General features: G+C 41.2%; 1 protein-coding gene across 2 annotated transcripts in view; it reads right to left on the bottom strand.

Moving 5' to 3' along the window:
* PAPSS2 (3'-phosphoadenosine 5'-phosphosulfate synthase 2) overlaps nt 1–19,087 on the bottom strand; it is a 67,428-nt gene that overhangs the window by 10,070 nt on the left and 38,271 nt on the right. Inside the window, exons 2-10 of one of the 2 annotated variants that reach the window (XM_066600768.1) lie at nt 17,052–17,169; nt 16,341–16,576; nt 14,716–14,854; nt 14,516–14,634; nt 11,957–12,070; nt 9,812–9,923; nt 7,695–7,736; nt 3,257–3,462; nt 982–1,117 (exon numbers count right to left, since the gene is read on the bottom strand). In XM_066600768.1, the coding sequence (XP_066456865.1) occupies nt 982–1,117; nt 3,257–3,462; nt 7,695–7,736; nt 9,812–9,923; nt 11,957–12,070; nt 14,516–14,634; nt 14,716–14,854; nt 16,341–16,576; nt 17,052–17,169 (1,222 nt within the window). The remainder of the gene's footprint in view (nt 1–981; nt 1,118–3,256; nt 3,463–7,694; nt 7,737–9,811; nt 9,924–11,956; nt 12,071–14,515; nt 14,635–14,715; nt 14,855–16,340; nt 16,577–17,051; nt 17,170–19,087) is intronic. The other variant, XM_066600769.1, reaches the window with a different exon arrangement.

Here is a 19,087-nt window from a genome sequence, read left to right on the forward strand (position 1 = left end):
TATGTATGGTATGGAGGCATACAGGTTCCATATATCATCCACATCTTGTATCCAAGCTAGAGGTGGTACAACAGGGCACTAGAGCCTGCATGCCCACACTTATCACATTTTGCATCTAAGCTAGAGGCGGCCCAACATGGTACTAGAGTCTCCCTTCATGGGGTCAGTTTACAACAATAAAATTATCCTTTTATTCCGATATTATACCCTGTGGATATGCCATAAAAGCCCAATCACTCAAGAACTGAGCCGGACCATGCTCGCCTCCGATGTATGCAGCGGCTGAGGCTAGTTGGAAGTTGGTGTAAAAGTTTTTGGCTGATACCGGTTTACAAGACAGCAATTATTTACTTCTATCGGGGTTATGGAGCGAACTACAATCTTTCCATATCTGACAAGTTGCGAAGACAGCCTAGTTCACTCTAATACACTGTTTTTGTAACTTCCATTCACTTATATGGCAGTTACAAAAAGAATAACACAGCCCACTTGGCTGCTTCCATGCTACCAGCCATCCTGACTGCGGCGCACAAAGCGGTCTTCCCATCTTGGTCATAATAAGCCAAGATGAGACTACTCTAAAAAGAATAGTAAGTTCCAGAGCTCAAGAGGTTTAAAGATGGTTCCCCTACGAATTTATTAATTATATACTGCAGTCACTACCTTCCAACCCCTTGATCATTGGAACTTATTCTTAATCTGGTTTCTGCCCATATATGACCGAGGTGTCCTCCACCTTCCAGAGTTCCTGCAAGCGCTTTTTCCTGGTGGAAGCTCTGAGAAGACAAAGGGTTCCTACCGAGTAGAATTAACATATTTTCGAGGCCCTCTCAGATAGAAGTGTGATAGTTTGCCCACCTAGGCCGATCACACCAGGTAAGTTATCTCCCATTACGAGTTTTATCTCTGCCATTTTTCCTGGACCTCAAAGCGCTGCCTTTGTTTCCATTTTAATTCTACTCTAAGAGAATAGTGACGTACCAGCATTCATTTCCTTGGCTTTTAGTTTCAGCTCCAGAGGTGTGAGGCGGTATTGATCTAAACCATCTGCCCATTTGATTCTTTCCAGAACCTCCAGATCTCCACCAACCAGCCAATCACCACTTTCCAGGATCATCTGAAAGAAAAATAAATTCATATAGCGATTAGAGATGAGCGAGCATACTCGCTAAGGACAACTGCTTGATCGAGCGAGTACCTGCCCGCTTGGAAGAAAAGGTTCGGCTGCCGGCGCGGGTGAGAGGTGAGTTGCGGCAGTGAGCGGGGAAGGAGGGGGGGGGGGGGGCGCTGCTGAGCCTGTAACCGCTGGCCTCTTCCCTTAGCATTTGCACAGCGTACAGGATGGCAGACACAGCAGGGAAGAGATCAGCCATCAGACTCTGCACCACCACCAGAGCTGCAGGCTGTGTGAGTGAAGTGCTTGTTAGGGCTCTTTCACATGAGCGTATATCGACCACACTTTCACACCTGGCCGATATATGCTGTCCATCTAATGCATTGGTTTCCGAGAGCTGGTGAGAGGGCAGAGAGGTGGAAGGCAGTTTAGTAGAGCTAAATTGTCTTCCCCTCCCCGACGGTATCCCGGGCTCATTGTATACTCATTGTTCCAGACCAGGCCGTCGGAACAGCCGCATGGATGGTAGATGCAGCCATGACTTGGTCATGACTGCCTCTCATTTATGCATTTTTAGATCACGCTGTGGCAGTGACACGGCTGACTGAAAGTTACGGCGCAGGCCACATAAAAATAAGGGGCGGGCAGGATTCGGCCCGTGGCCCTTGTGTTTGACATGTGTGCACTACGACATAAATGACATTTTTATTCTATGGGTCTCTACAATTACTAGGATACAAAAATGTATGTATTTTTTTCTTTTCTTGATGTGCTACTTTAAAAAAAAACATTTCTGCTGCCATCTAACAGCCATAACTTGTTTATTTTCAACTCCGAATCCGCAAATAATGCCAGAAAAACCATAGAAGATGGAGGAAAGGTGAATGTATAAGTTTTTTCTCAAGTGTATTCACAAGAGAAAAATTACCGTGTGACATGAGATTCAAGGGGATAAAATGAATCCCCCACTAAACATCACCTGCTTAATGCAGGAGGAAGTGCAGAGCCAGCTAGAAAATAAAAATCGGCAAATTGCCGAGCCCAGATGGAATACACCCAAGGGTTTTAAGGAAACTAAGTGGCGTGATAGACAGGCCAGTATTTCTTATATTTAGGAACTCTATTGAGACTGGGGTTGGATCTCTGGATTGGCGCATTGCCAATGAGGTTCCTATATACAAAAAGGGATCAAGGCGTCCAGTAAGTCTCACTTTAATAATTGGAAATTATGGGCGGTGGGAGGGCAGTAATATATTACTATATTTCTTAAAAAGTGGCTTTAAAAGAAAAAAAAAAAAAAATAATATATATATATATATATATATATATATATATATATATATATATATATATATATATAAAATTTTTAAAAAAAGGTGCTGCCATACATTACCAAACAATGCAAATGGGAGGATGGAACAATACCTCTGTAGCACCACCTATTGGAAGGCAGCATATTTGCAGGAATGCCGCTTCCCAATAGGTGGCGCTGCAGAGGTATTGTTTTCATTTGCATATTTCTCATAGAAGCATGCATAGCCTTAGAAGTCTCTTCACACACCTTCTAGATGCTCTCTTAAAGGGGAACCAATACCCTTCCTTGCTAAACAATACAACACTACATAGAACATTATATATTGCCCAGTTGCATAATACCTTCCTCAACAAGGTAAATGCTGGTTCCACAATGCAAGTTTAGGCTACAAGGGAGGTTTCCCAATTTGTTTATGCCATAATCTGGGCCTGCCCCCCTAAAGGGGAAATTTAACTTTTGGTTAATAGTTCTAGTGTAATGCCAGGTATGCATGGCAACTTTGACCACAACAAAGGTCTACAGCTAAAAGATTACAGTGTAGCAATAATCAAGTAGAAGTCAACGTAGTTGCATTGCTGAAACCCACTGATCGCAAGAAAACCATAGTTTTTGTATTTTTGGTGATCTGCAGGATGTAACATGACCATATTAACTTCTATTAGATTGCAAGGCCAGAAGGATACATTGTGATCTTTGGCCATGCGACCCATGTTACAGCCAAGGTTGCTGTAGAACCCTAGACTAATAGCAGCATAAAATACCACCACCACAGTACCCAAATAGGACCAGCCACAGTACATTTAGAGCTACATAGCAGCAAAGCTTACCTTGACATGAGGATGCTGGGCACATGTAGTGCCCCAAACACGGGCGCATCTTTCTTCTTTTCGGTGTTCAAAAAACTCAGGGTTTCTCAAAATAGCCACCCTTTTCCCCTCATATGACAGAGCAAATGCTTTGGTGCCACTCAGCCTTTGCTTATCCTCGGAAGAGACTGGCAGCACGATGGGAATGCTCAGGTTAATTATACCCCCTACAAACAAAAATTAATGATTAATATTAAAACTTTATGGAAATATGCCATATACCATAAGCAATAAGCTCCCCCTGGTGGTGGCTATACGCAGCCAGAAACTTAGGGGTTGTCCAGAGGAGCAATCCCCTTCATTGATATGCCCTATGAACGTCGTAAAGGGTAGTCTATGTACTAGAATGGAGATCCACTTTATAAGTAGATGTCCATTTTGGAGAACTCAGCATGTTCAAGTATTACATGGACAGACATTTATTTGATCACAGGGGGTGAAAGAAGCCAGACCATGCTGATCGGCACACTTTTAAAAAAGTTATTTGTGAAAGACAACACTTTACCTTTTTGTGAAGGGAAGCACAGGATTTGGGGCTCTATGAAGATATAGCAGAGTGGTAGAGTTGGAAGGGCTCTCCAGGATCATCAGGTCCAACCCCCTGCTTAGTGCAGGATTCACTAAATCATACCAGACAGATATTTGTCCAGCCTCTGTTTGAAGACTTCCATTGAAGGAGAACTTACCACCTCCCGTGGTAACCTGTTCCACTTATTAATCCCCCTCGCTGTCCAATATCCAATTTGTGTCTCCTCCCTTTAAGTTTCATCCCATTAAAGCGATTTTCCAGTGAACTAGGTCAACAATAGTTGATCGGTCGAGGTCTTGAGCGGCGGATCCCGGCCAATCAGCTGAGTGGGCGCATGCCATCAGCGGCACAACACAGATCGGAGCGATTGACATTTGATGACAGGTCATCAATAGCATTTCACTGGAAAACCCCCTTTAATGATCACGATTGATTACATCTGGCTAGACTTGCCTGTGTGAACAGTCAAGTGACTGTGGCAGAGATCATACCCACTCGATGCAGGAGGCCCCATATGCACATCCTGCAGATCAGTGCAGAGTTCTTTAGCTTCCATGGGATATAAGAGCAGAGGACCCACTAGAATGCCTATGTTAACACCATGGCACTGGACGCAGCACCGCATCTAGGCTCGTGAGATTGCTAACTGGACCTAAAAAGGACTGGTAACATGTGGTGTGGTCGGATCAGTCATGGTACCGATTGTTTCCAGCTGATGGTAGGATTTGTCCGTGGTGCAGACTCCATGAAGCCATTGTTCCTAGTTGTCAATAAGGCACTACAGGCTGGTGGTGGTTCTATACTGGTGTGGGGCATGTTCGCATGGCATGGGTTGGTTCTATTGGTCTGCCTAAACTGGTCACTGACTCATTGTACAGCTTAGTGGCCATTTTTTGTGGTCCTTCATGGACTTGGAATATCCCATCATTGTGAGGGATAAATTAACAGGATAAAGCACTGTGTCATTGGGCCCAAGTTGTCCAGAAGTGGTTCAAGGAGCATTCCTACGAATGGTGTGGTCTGCATGTTCGCTCAGTATGTGCTCAATTGAGCATTTATGGGATGTAGTACAGTGTCCCAACTGCACCCGGGATCCCGAAGCTACATATACTACGGAGCTAAGAGTGGCTATCCAGATGGCATCGATCAACATAAAAAAGTCTGTCCATGTAATGTATGGGTATGCCTTCTAAAAGGAGTCTTTCTGTACCTGTGCTCCGCTTTGGATAATGGATAAGGATCCTGTATGGGGGACCCTACTTTATCAATTCATAATTCCCTAATAAGGTCTTGTAAATTCGACAACCCCCTTAGCATCTGCTCTATCCTAAGAAATACAATAAGTTCTCAGAATTCTTAAGGCAAGATTGTTGCTGCAGACCTCGCACTTGCTATGGCAATTTTTTGAGAGTTTTATAAAACTACTCTTTGTAGCATGTTGAAAGAGCTGTGTGCAATTACAATTCTTTACAATTCTGAAAACCCTATTCGACTCATGGGACGAAGCAAGATTAGGATCCTCTTATCAGACAGTTCACCCCAAGCCCAGCGTATAACATTGGCCTCAACCCTTTAAAGTAAAGCAAAAACATACAGAAAAATGACCTGCCACAATGCAGCTGATGGTTCACTTATGGATTCTTTGTACAAACAATCCCACCAGCAAAACAATTTAAAAGGAAGATCAGGAGTCACTTTTTAAAAATTCGACTCCCTGGGGCTTACACAAAATGCCAAAATGATTGGCCGAATTTGGCTGATCATGCCGTACACATCTAATTTTGTCTGACTATGGCCAAAAGTTTTTAATCAGGCTGAACTCATATCAGCTGCCATCCCAAACTTTTTCAAATGATGGATTCCTGAAATGGCCAAGATCTGCTGTTTTATATTTGCCTTATCTCATGTGTATGGGCACATTTAATTCTATTTCAATAGGGGAAACCCAATGCTAAATATTTCAATAGGTTCAGGGCACCTGGTGTTAAATGATGCTGACTGTGCTTAGAGCCATGTGATCATGCTGACAGGTGCCCTTATGCATTATTGAAGTCTGAAACTGTTTTATTTAAAAAATTTGCCAAAACGCTGAAAACGCAATGAATGTTAGAAAACACAAACTGATCAAAACAAAAATTACTTATATAGGAACACTCATTACCATTTAAATTTGTTAACAGTATAGCAACAACAATCACCAGCTTACATTTATAGTGTGAGGTTACGAGAATATCAATCACGCTTTCCATTTTTAGTTTTAATACTGGTGGCTGCCACATCCTTTAACCACACACAGTAAATGTTCCATTGAAAACATCTTATCAATATGATACAAATTACAGTACATCATTTATTTGGAAAACAGATTATAAAAAGGCGATACATATCCATTGAAGGTCGGAGCAGGTTAGAGATTCATTAGATGTTGCACCCTTGATAAAACATTGGCCATTTAGTTGTCGAATGCATTATTTATCAGTTAATTTTGATTCTATATAGTATATAAAAAACATTTGTCATCTAGAAACCGTCAACAAGTAGGTTAGCTGCTGATGATAGAACGAAGTGTTGGTTGTCTACATCACTCTATTTCTCTAGGCAGCATATGCCAATTATCTTATGGATTTTAGCACCCCTCAACTTTACCTCCAATGGTAAAAATTCAAAATACCTGATTCTCTCTCCCCTCAGAGGAGTAACTGCTTATTCCCCTCTCCCCAATTAAATGAATGATGGAGTCTGTTGAAATATATCTCATTTATGTCATATGTATGAACAGCTTTAGAGTGTATAATAGTCTTCTGCATCCCAACTTTGCAGAAGAGTATATTAATTATATACTAAATTGTAGAAGCAATGAGATGAACCTGAAAGGGAGGAGATACAGATTAGACATGAGACAGGGACTGTGATCAATGAGTGGAACAGGTTACCACAGGAAGTGGCGAGTTCTCCTTCAATGAAAGTCTTGAAACAGAGGCTGGACAGACGTGTGGGATGATTTAGTGATCCTGCATTGAGTGGGGTCGGGGAAGGGGGTGGGGCAGACCAGATGACCCTGGAGTTCCCTTCCAACTCTACTATTCTATGGGTAATGGGATATGGATCCAAATGTCTAACAGAGCTACTCTAAAACACTCACAACCCCACAAAGACTAAACTGCTTGTTGACAGTATCCCTGCAACAAAAATTTTCTTCTACACAGCACAGAATAGAAAAACAAATAAACAGCCAATGTTAATCAAAAATTAGACAAGGACACCATTTGTACAACAGGCGATTTGTGATATTTCATCTGAATAAAGTCAGTTTAGGGATGGTACATTTATTCCAATTATGCTTAATTTTTTTTTTTACATGCAAGTGTCAAAAATAATCTTGTAATACTCTACCACCCATATACTGATACTCTTTACCCTGGAATTAATAGGCTACAAATTGAAAAAGCAGACTGATTAATTTCTTTATTGCATGGCATTACCAGTGTGGTAGTTTCCATTACAATAGTATTATATAGGTTGCACTTACTGAAGGTTTTCTTTCAAAAGGGGTTTTTCCAGGATTAGAAAAACATGGCTGCCTTCTTCCAAATATGATGCCACCCTTGTCCTTAGGGTTGTGTGTGGAATTACAGATCCAATACCAGCCAACTCTTGAACAAGGGTGGCGCTGTATTTGGAAGAACGCAGCCATGTTTTTCAACTCCTCTAATGAATTTCATGGGGTTCAAATATTGACTTTCTATAGGTGCAACCGTTATAATTGATAGGCTCACATTCTACTTACCTGCAAAATTAAAAGGATTATATTGAAATTGAGTGGAATTTGAATGATTTAGAACTGAAACTTTTCACATAAAATAAACTCACCAATAGACTTTGAGATAGTTAAGTCTGAGTTATGCTTCTTATCTAAGGAAAAGTGTAGTTTGATAAATCAGAACACGGATACTAGTCCTAATTAGAGATGGTTAAACATAAAACCTTTGATTTTGCTACCTGCACAGTCAGGAAAAGCAGTCTGATCTCACATATTAAGATATGTTATATACATACACACCTTGGCCTGATGTGGTGCAGTTGGTTAGCAACAACTCTGCCCTCATCTGTATACATTATGTAACTTGACGCTAGCATCTACAGGGTGGGCCATGGAAAAGTAAGCAGGTTCGACACTATTGTGAAAGGAGTCTAAAACAAAAAGTCTGTCTTTGTTGCCCATATCGGACAAGGTTTTTTTTTTTTTGTTTTGTTTTTGTTTTTTTTATTATTGACACCTTTCACAATAGTGTGGTGCCAGACTCATTTTCCATGGTCCATCTGATACAGCAATGAAATATGGCTTATCGGGAAATATTATATGAAGGCCAGCTTCACATAGGTGCATTTGCATGCACGATATGCAGAGAATATAACCCATTGATATCAATGGGTTCATTCACATTTCCGTGTTTTGCGCTCGCATTTTGCTCGAGAAAAAAATAAAAATAAAAAATAGAACGTGTTCTATTTTTCTGTGTATTTGCACACTAAAAGGTCCCCATAGGAGGAAAGGGTGGGTACGCAACTGTGCACGCAATAAGACCCGTGCAATTGTGTAATTGCGCTGGAAAAAGAACTCAAACTCATCAAGAAGACTAATAAGCCATTTCAAAATCAAAGTGAGTCTTTGTTTCCCAGGTGTAAATACGCAGATGCACACGCAAAAAAGTTCAATTTGCAAAAATGCTACGCTCATGTGCGCACAAACATGCGCAGACTCTTGTGAAGCCAGCCTTAGATGCACTAAGAATAAAACAAAAAAAAACACAACCTGTGGAAGCTGTTGAGAAATTCCACCAGTGTCTACAAAGTAGGCCAGTGGGGCAACATGTTAAGGGACTCCCACAGGTTTGCACTCAGTATTTCAAGTATTCAAAGTGAAGAGTATAGTGCAAAACAGATAGGTGAGAAAAGTCTATCCTGGAATAACTCCTTAGACAGGATCGGTCGGCTCTGTCTTAGTAAACACTTGGATTGTCCATGAAATACTAGAGCATCTTTTCTTAGAACTTTGTGTAGTGTCGTTCCTGTTATTCCTCCTGAAACTAGGTAAAAAAGACTTAAGTGGGCACCATCATGGCCTTTGTTAATGGGGCGGTTTCTTCTATAGTTAAAGCCCTTTAAATGGAACACTTATCGGTAAAAAAAAAAAAGCATTGGAACGAGCAAAAACGGTAATCGCTCAGTGCAAACACAGCCAACAAGCGAACGATGAATCGGTCGCTTTTCATTCATTTTATGCAGCCTTTAACCATTCTCTTATACAGCGAATATAAACGATTTCTCATTTGAGCAAGCCAACAATGTATCTACTTTCATAAACAGACTACCCAAGCAAATTCTTACATTGTTCAAACGACAAGTCGGCAGGTCTAAAGGGACCCTTAGGGTGCATTCACACGAACGTATATCGGCTCGGTTTTCACGCCGAGCCGATATACGTCGTCCTCGTGTGCAGGGGAGGGGGGGGGGGGGGGGGGACGACACACGCTGGAAGAGCCCAGGAGCATTTGGAGCGTGTGAGAGCACACCCCATCGACAAGACAACGCCCAGTTGCTAAACTCATTTATTTCCAGGAGGATTAACAGAGGAACATCACAACGCAAACCTATAAGGCATAAAGATGCATCACAATAGTTAGTTCATTGGCAATACAAGTATGTACTAAAACAGACATGTCATGAGGGAAAGACGTCTTTTTTACAGAAGTATGTCAGGCAAATCTGATGCACCATATCCTACCCAGTGCATGGCCTGAAGGGGCAGTGCATGACAAAGGGATTCCTGCACTGCCCCCACAGACTTTGCACTTAACATAATAAAGTACATCAAAGTCTTCCTTCAACCATAATCCTCCGGAAACAAGATAATCTTTGTGAATAAACTTACAACTTTGATAACTCAAGCATAAGGGACACAAAAAGAGTAACAAAATAATCCATACCATCTAAGAGGAGGTCAAAATGAAGTACTTGTAGATATTCCCTCTCGCGCATAAAGCCCTTGAGTGGTGTGGCCCAGCCTTCACTCAGGACCTGCACCCACTGGAGATCCAGCTGGAAGGACAAGATGAGAAGAGATGGCATTCACTTACCAGACACATGCACGGTCTTCAATATACTAGTCACATGAAACGGTCTATGACAACTATTGACTCAAGGGCACCTTTCAACAAAATACGTCTGGTTTAACATTTGCGCCTGTGGTTTCGCTTTCCTGCTCCATTCAGGGAGCAGGAGAGGGAAATCCTGTCTCAAGACGAAACCGAATAGCGCCAAACTGCCCTCTTTCACGGTTATGGCGCCCGTTCAGTTTTTTGATGGAAAAAAAAAAAAAAAAAAAAAAAAGCACTGCATGCAGTGCTTTAACTTCCGGTATTTTGAACCAGCTGTGCTAGGAAGTTGCCGACCGGAGGTTCCAAAGTGGATGTGCAACCACCATAACTGTGCATTCTTTTTAAAGACAGGGGTAGATTTACTATTGAAAATGTACTAGTTTTCTAGCTTTAAAAAAATAAAATAAAATAAAATTTACACATCAGAAAACCCATCTTCCAGAAAGGTAATCAAAAGATGATCAGTGGGTATCTGCCGGTCAGGATCCCCGCCAATAAGCTAACTCCCGGACCTACTGTCAGTGCCAGACAGTGCTGGAAGCAGTTAGTGCTGTCGGTATTGAAGCAGCCAGACTTGGTACTGCAGGCACAGCTCCCATTGAACTTAATTGGAGCTGTGGCTGCAGTACCAAACCAAGCCACTGCAACAGGGACAGCACTATTTACTTTCAGTGCTGTCTGGCACTGACAGCAGGCCTGGAAATCTGTGGATTGGTGAGATTCCCGAGTGGCGTGGACCCACCAATCAAATATTGATCACCTTTCCTGACGATGAATTATGAGTATATAAAGTCATAAAAGTCCTGGATAACACCTTTAAGGCCACCTGGTGTAAGGGCCCCTTTACAAAGTATAACCTGTCACATTGAAAATGCAATCAATCTATGAGTACTATACATGCTAGGCAAAAATAATCACAACTTGGATTTCATGCCATTGAACCTCCTATCATGCTGGGATCAGAGGGGTGACTTAAGGCCCATCTACACAACGATTACTGCTCAAAATTCGTTCAAACGACCGAAAAGGAGCAATAGTTGTTACATATAAATGCAGACATCGTGCAGTGTTCATTTAAACGAGGGTTTTAAGGTGAACTTAAAATTCATCATTCAGCTACTGACAGGTAAAGCAAACATTTATCTCTCAGTAGACCGCACGCTGTTATTTCTACGGGCTCTGCAAACAGCTTTTGAGGGCCCTTTTACATGCAAGTGAAGATGATAAAGTGTTAAAAGCCATTAACACTATGCAAAAAGATCACCAAAATTTTTAATCTTTCAACCGTTTGAAAGTATATCTTTGCATGTAAATAGGCCTTTAGTGCCTTCCCTGTATGACTATGCATACGAAGACAGCTGTCAATCACAGATAAGACAGCCCACTGGACCCCAACTTTCAGAATGATCAGAGAAAAAAAACTCCTATATACAAGTATAAATGTATTCATTTTATATATCCATCTGCTCAGCTCCTTCAATCTGCAGGCATCATGATATGGAACTGGACTGCATCTTCAAGGCAACAGGTTCCCTTTAAAGGGTTATTGGCATGTATCTAACATGTGCCTCTTAATAAATTTGTGCATTTACACGGAAGGATTGTTAAACAAATAAAATTGTTGGATCACTCAAACTTGAATGTTAACTGTTCAGTGTATACACAGCCAACGATTGAATGATAGTTCTTTTGCTTATTCATCTTATGCGGGCAAATAAATAAATCAATCATTGTTGGCGTGTTTGTTAATCTTTCAGTTTAAACACAGATTGTTTAATAGTTTTGACTTAACGACCTTGTAAAAAAAATTAATCTGCGTTTAAAGTGAATGCCAGAGCGAATGAGCAGACCGTCACTGTTTGCTTGGGCGAAAGACTTCTCGTCACGTGTAAAAGCATGCTTTCTCCAGCGGCACTAGAAGTGCAATCAAGATATTTTCTTCATTATCTCACCAAGTAGGTGGATAGAGTTTACCTTCGTAATCTCAACTGCAGGCAAGTTTTTAGCCTCCTCCAGAGCCTGATTCAACTTGTTCTCAGGTACAAACAATTCATGGACTTCCTTTGTAGCTCCTGATGGGACAATTTCCTGAAGAACAGAAACATAGAATCTGACCCCATACCAAAATTCTAAGAGATTATCACAAGCAGGCAGCAAAACGTACGAGTTCCAGCAGATCAGTATATAAAAGAAAATGAAAGTTCACTAAATGGTGTCTGCAATGCTTCTTGTGCTCTGGAATATAAACATTTTCTTGCTGTTCATAGGATATTATAGGTTTATAGGACAGCACTGGACAATTTTTTTTTGCTAAAAGGGGTTTTCTAACTATAAGGAGGACCACAGATTGTCCTGCTACCATTAATTAGCTGTAATATGTGCAGAAATTTCACACCAAGTGTTCAATTCCACTGCAGCGCCTCTACAGGTGAAAGGAAGTATTACAAAGTGTTCATTTAAATCATGACAGGTCCTCCAGAGCAAGGGATATAGAAGAGGGGGTCCTCTGTTCAGGAGTATCCATTACTAAATAACTACCGCTTTTGTTACTAAAACTTCCTATTTAAAAATAAATTAGGGGGCATCTGGTTTAGAACCTACATTTTGAAACTGTTCGGGTTTTGATCTGTAGAAGCCGATTCTGAGGCAGCTGTAAGGTACATGAACTGATTTGCATAATAACTATATGTAATTCTTGCATATTAATTTCGGTATCCTGGCTATAGATACAGTTGCAATCAAAAATATTCAACCCCCCTTACAAATTAGGTTTATCTGACAAATGTACAAGCTTCCAGCTGTTTGCAAAGAAAAATAATCAAACAGTTTAAAACTGCTCAAAAACACAAGTAATCTAACGAGTGCCTTGCTGCATAACCAGACATTAGATTCTGACCGTGCTTCAACCCCCACAAAATAGGTTCTATGGGATTCAAGTTAGATGACTGACGGAGAGTCCAAAATCTTCCAGAAATTCTTCTGAAACCAAGTCATGATAGACATAGAGGTATGCTTAGCATAACTGGTGCATTGAAAAGTCCAATGACGTCCCATGCTTCAGCTTCCTCACAGAAGGCATGACATTGTATCCTAGGATTACCCAGCACTTGATTGAATCCATCTTGCCCTCCACATGCTGCAGGTTTCCAGGGCCAGAGGAAGTGAAACAGCCCCAGAGCATCACCGAGACACCGCCATGCTTCACTGTAGGTAGGGGGCCAACACACACGCCAACACACACACTATTTTTTCCTCCTCCAGATATACCCATCATCACACTCCGCAGGAGTGAATCCCAAAACTTCTGTGACAAAACAATGCAGAAGGGGGGTGATTTAAAAAGGTGTTTGTAAAAAAAAACAAAACAAAAAAAAACACCTTTTTAAAATCACCCCCCTTCTGCATTGTTTTGTCACAGAAGTTTTGTGATTCACTCCTGCGGAGTGTGATGATGGGTATATCTGGAGGAGGAAAAAATAAAGTGTGTGTGTGTGTGTAAAAGAAACAAAACACACACACACACACACACACACACACACACACACACACACGTTATTGCTTCTTTTTACTTTACGTTGAAGTCCCCCTGGGGGTCTATAATATACGATACTTTGATCGCTTCTGCAGTATGACGTAATGCTATAGCATTACGGCATTCTGACAGGCAGCCTATTAAGCCACCCCACGGGGATGGCTTGATAGGCAGTCTCTCAAGGCAGCCCTGGGGCCTTCCCCGGCAGCCATGACACTTGCACGGCTCCCCCGATCTGAATTGGCAGCGGCATTTAAAGGGTTTATAGCCACGATCGGCCGAACGCAGCTATTGCCCGCGGGTGTCAGCTGTACTAAACAGCTGACGCCCGCGCTGTATGCAGAGAGGTCGCCCCACAACCTCTGCATACATACCCCGACACTCCAGGACGCAAGTGTACGTCCTGGAGCAGGAAGGGGGTTAATGTACTTTATCTCAAGCACACCAGATGCAACCAATGAAGCCCTTGATTAGTTGCATCAGGTGTGCTCGAGTTAACACCACTTTTGCAAATGTGTGCTCTTATTACAGATTCTATTCAGTGGGTTGAAAAACTGAGATTACAGTAGTCATTAAAAGTTGTATTTTGTATTGCATTTGGAGAAACAATTTCTTACATTAGTTGTGTTAAGCCATTTAAATTTTGTTTCATTTTTTTCCAACAGCTGAAAGTTTGTAAATTTGGCAAATAAACCTATTTTGCAATGAGGGTTGAATAATGTCACTTGCATCTGTATCTTGTATCAGGTATATTGCAAAAAGCACGCTGTACTAAAACTATACACTATTAATCATTAACGTTATTACTGGTTTAATGCAGAGATCACATAAGGACATCAAAGAGATGAGGAATACACCATCTACCCCATTCACAAAAACGGAGAGGAGAGAAGGCTTCATAGCAAAAAGAAAAACCCTTCCCCCATCTCCAAATGCTAGTTCATCTCACCATGGCCTCACATCTGTTCCCCTCCCATGCCCAAAATTGCAGTTTCTCTCACCCGATCCTGCAACAGCTCCACAATCTGCTGAATGCATTCATTTACGCTGTAGATATTGGTCTTCAGCACCAAGTCTGGGGAATCTGGCTTCTCATATCCAGAGTCAATTCCAGTAAAACCTGCAAATGAATAGTGATACTGTGTAGTCAGGTGAAGTCATACAATTGATACTGCAAGGTATCCAAGTTCCTTATGTATACCTTTGATTTCTCCAGCCCTGGCTTTCTTGTACAAGCCCTTCACGTCTCTGCTTTCACAGATATCTAATGGAGCATCAACAAACATCTCAAAAAATGGCAGTCCAGAACCTTGATGTATTTTACGAGCTTCGTCACGGTCCTATTAAAATAACAGAATCATTAAAAGAATTACACTTTGTTAAAAAGATGTTTTTTTTATTCATGATGTTCAGAGATTTGCTTGCTGTCATTCAAAAAGAACCTTCATGGTTCACTTCCAGGGAATAAAAGCCTGTCCTAGTTATGTGGTAGACACACGGGTGTATTGCCCGTTAGAGGAGTTGGGGCTCATGTCCACGGACGGAGTGAGACCCTGCCCACGTCCAGAGTCCGCATGTGGGAGCCCACAGCAGAATCAGCCCCTGCCCATTGCCGAGGACCTCGCTTACCCATCTGGATTTTTTTTCTGTGCTGTAGATGTGCCGGCCAATGCACATGCGCAGTAGTTTCTTCTTCAAACTCCTGATTTCCCGAGGAATCCATGGCCTATCCGCAATGTAAATTGTGGACGGGCTGCGGATTGGATGGCTTCCATTGACTTCAAGGGAAGCAATCAATGCAGGAGTGCATCGAAATGGAGCATGCTGCAATTTGATTGTCACACCCAAAGTCCGCAAATCAAATCCACATGCTTTAATTCAGTTGTGGATGTCCACGTTTCCGTATGGACAGCTTAAAATGCAGATTCTGCAATTCAAATCCACTTGTGGACAATGGGCCTTAAAGTGACCCTCCAGTCCAAAAAAAAAAAAAAAAAGATGGCCACACCAATTTCTTTGACTTTGCACTCTGGACATTAGTATACATTAGTCTAAGTCACCTGCTTCGATTCACCAGTGTTTCCTACATGAACAGTGCTGGCCAAACACATCAACCTGCGAAGTCTTAGTCTACAGATCCATATTAATCCACACCGTGCATTAGGTAGTCAAAGAAGTGGTTCGGCAATCTGTTTCTCCAGGATCGGAGGATCACTTTAACAGAGCCATGTCTTGAGACAAGCCATGCACTTGTGTGATCATCACAGGGCCAGGACAAATTTATATCCACTAGGAACAATGAAGGTTCCCAATGAATGACGTGAAGCAGAAATCTTGAGAACCGTGTAGAATGGGTACAAAAGATATATTGGGAAATTGTAGAACAATGCCAACAAGTAAATGTGGAGTGTACAGTATAAAAGACCTTATACCAGTTAGAGGATTTTATTGACCTACTAAGCCCAATTATCAATGTTAAAGTAAAAATTCAGGCATCCTCCTTGCTCTCTGGATGCACACATTGTAGCCGCTGGTCAACCCAAACATTATAGGTCTATATATTGCTTAGCATATGTGGCCCAAGGAGAGCCAATAGGAGCACAATCAGCAGCAGGCCACCACAACTACTTTGCTCTAGTGATTAATCCAGTTTTCAGAGCCCCAGTGCCCAGACTACCCCACCCCCAACTGATCACAATTCATAGAGACATGTTGAAATGACAGTGGCCCTTCAAGTAGGTTTATAAAGACAACATTAACCGACAGATATTTGCAATGCTTAATTACAGAACCACTGCATTCACCATTATACGTAGCTGTTATTACCTTGGTATAGGGAGAAATGAAGCTAGTGATGCACACCAGACCGGCATCAGCAAAAAGTTTTGCCACTTCTGCAATACGGCGAATGTTCTCTTCCCGATCCAGCGAAGAGAAGCCCAGATTTCTGTTCAGCCCTTGACGGATGTTGTCACCATCAAGAGAATAGCAGGGAATGGCATGAGATACCAAGTATTCTTCCAGGGCAAACCCTAGAGTTGTCTTTCCAGCTCCCGACAAACCTGAGAGTGAGCAAATTATAAGGATTATATAGATCCCATTCATAATAAATCAATGCATTTAAAGTGGACTTTTACAAGTGAATCTGTAGGCCATCATACGACCCGCAAGAGGTTATGAAACCTGACAACCTCCAAATTTACCTTTAGGATCCAAATTAGGTAAAAGTTAGAATAATTTTGGGCTTCGAGTACTTAGTTTAAGAAAAGAAAAAAAAACACCACTAACAAAACAAAAACCCTTTTCTTAGAAAAACAAGGACCGATAGCGCATGGATACTTGGAATGGTCATAGTCTTACCATACATAGCACATACTTTTGGTGTCCCAATTCAAGCACTTTTGGAGAAAATAGAATTTATATATCACAAAGTATTGCTAGTATTCATTAAATCAAACCTGCAAGTTGTTTTTTCTTCTTCTTCTTCTAGGTGACTATTCTAAAAAGCCTATGAGTTACATAACAAGGTTATCACACCTGTTAACCAAACAGTACAGCCACGGAAGCCTCCTCTTGTACCAACAACTTGACCTCTCTTGTTTCTGCTGACATGGTGGGACTGGTAGACAACATTTGTGGCCTTCTGAACTTGATCCTGTGTGAAAATAATTAAAGTCAATTACTCATATGTAACCAATAATGACATTTCAATAAAGAGATTTACTCCCAATATCAAACGGTGGATCAGAGGGTCATTATACAGAATCTATTGCATCTAAACACCAATGCAAAACTACAGTAGATCTGATATTTAAGATTGCGCATAGGTCAGTGTAATCAATACCCTACAATGAAGAAGCAATGCAACAGGGGCTTTACATGGGATGACTGTCTTCCCAATCGCTCAAAAAGGAGCAAGTGCAAACTGTAGTCGTTCCGTGTAAACACAGACAGGGATGACTCGCTCACTAGTAGTTGGCTTACCTAGAAGAGTAGTCTAGGTCTTTGCTGCCAATCAAAGTTGGCCTGGTGTGAAGTCAATCAACTGTACCCAAGCGACTTGTGAGCAAATTTGCATCGAGATTCCCCCTATATGTTATGTTGGCAAACTAAATGAACAATAAGTGACTGTTGGAATGATAGTGGCTTGGTGTAAAAAGGTACCTTAGGACACAGTAGATAACGGAGTCATGGATTATTAGAGGTCAATGACCTGATTCGACAATGTACTATATGCAAGTGGAGTGTCGAAGGGCAAAAGGCCAAAGACGTCAAAAGAACATTATTCAAACTGAAAAGCTAAACTAGTTTCAGCTGAGTTTAATCTTCCAGCTGTAACATAAAAATCGCACACACTGAAACCTCTCAAATAAGCCACCTCTTTGAGAAGGCCTCCTCAGACCTAGAACAAAGTTTTCTGAAATGGATATAAAATCTACCTGCTATCGCAAGTATTTTGGTCATTCTCAGACAGGACCATTTGTCTAGAAGTCAATTTTTCACAGCATTTTTGGCTAGATTACAATGTGCATCAGAACAGATCTATGGCCTTGGAAGGAAACTTCTTCAAGAAGGGTCAACAGAAGTCAACCACCCAAGTCATCATCATACACAAGATGTAACCAGGTTCTTATAAGTTGGACGATGGCAAGACAATGCTGAGGCAAGACTTAGATTTACGCCTACATACTTGTATTGACCTGCATTTCTTTCCTGTAAGGCTTTTTCCCACCTTTAAAATTTTCGGTACATTTAGAATCTCATGACTAATAAGGTAGACCAAAATGATGGCAACACCCCCCCCCCCCCCAACACCATATCACCCAATGATAACAAGACAACGCAATTTGCTAGTTATACCATACATTTACAAAAAGTAATCATATAATGTCTTCGGTCTGTAAGTACGCCTACCCTCCCATTTTTTCTACCTTGGGATCTAGGTAGCCCTATAAAAGGACAGTTCCTGTCACAGTTTGAGCGGTTGAGCTCTGAAAATGATAAATGCGTGTAATATATACTCATGTGATGCAACCTACTGAGTTGGAGGTTAGAGAAATTATCTAAGAAAATGTTCACTCATAATCCAGTTTTAAGAAATCTTTGTATACATGTGCCTTTCCATTATACTACAGATAAAATTACCGTCAGACTCTATACAATCAGCAGTATACAGGTCAATGAACTCCAGTATACTAACTAAATATCTTGTCTACAGTTTACAACAGAATTCTTGACCTCCCCAGACAGACATCAAGATCAACTATAGAGTTCAGTGAACCCATAGTCTAATAAAGACCTGTGAATGATGTAGAAGATGAGAACTTCATCAAAGGCCAAGAGCAAAACTTAGGAGACAGTAGATGAAGGTGCCAGGTGATGCTCTGGTATTTAACCATTTAAGGACCAGGCCATTATTTTATTTTTTTTTTTTTTAAGAACTAAAAAGGACCAAACACTTCTTAGGGATTTTATCCATGTGGTGATTTTACTGCCTTTTTTCCCCCTTCAGCCACCATAATTTTTTACTGCATACAAATCTAATTTCTTATATTTTTTTATATTTTTATTTT

Source organism: Eleutherodactylus coqui, chromosome 4 (genome assembly GCF_035609145.1).
Source record: "Eleutherodactylus coqui strain aEleCoq1 chromosome 4, aEleCoq1.hap1, whole genome shotgun sequence".
NCBI classification, from domain to species: Eukaryota; Metazoa; Chordata; class Amphibia; order Anura; family Eleutherodactylidae; genus Eleutherodactylus; species Eleutherodactylus coqui.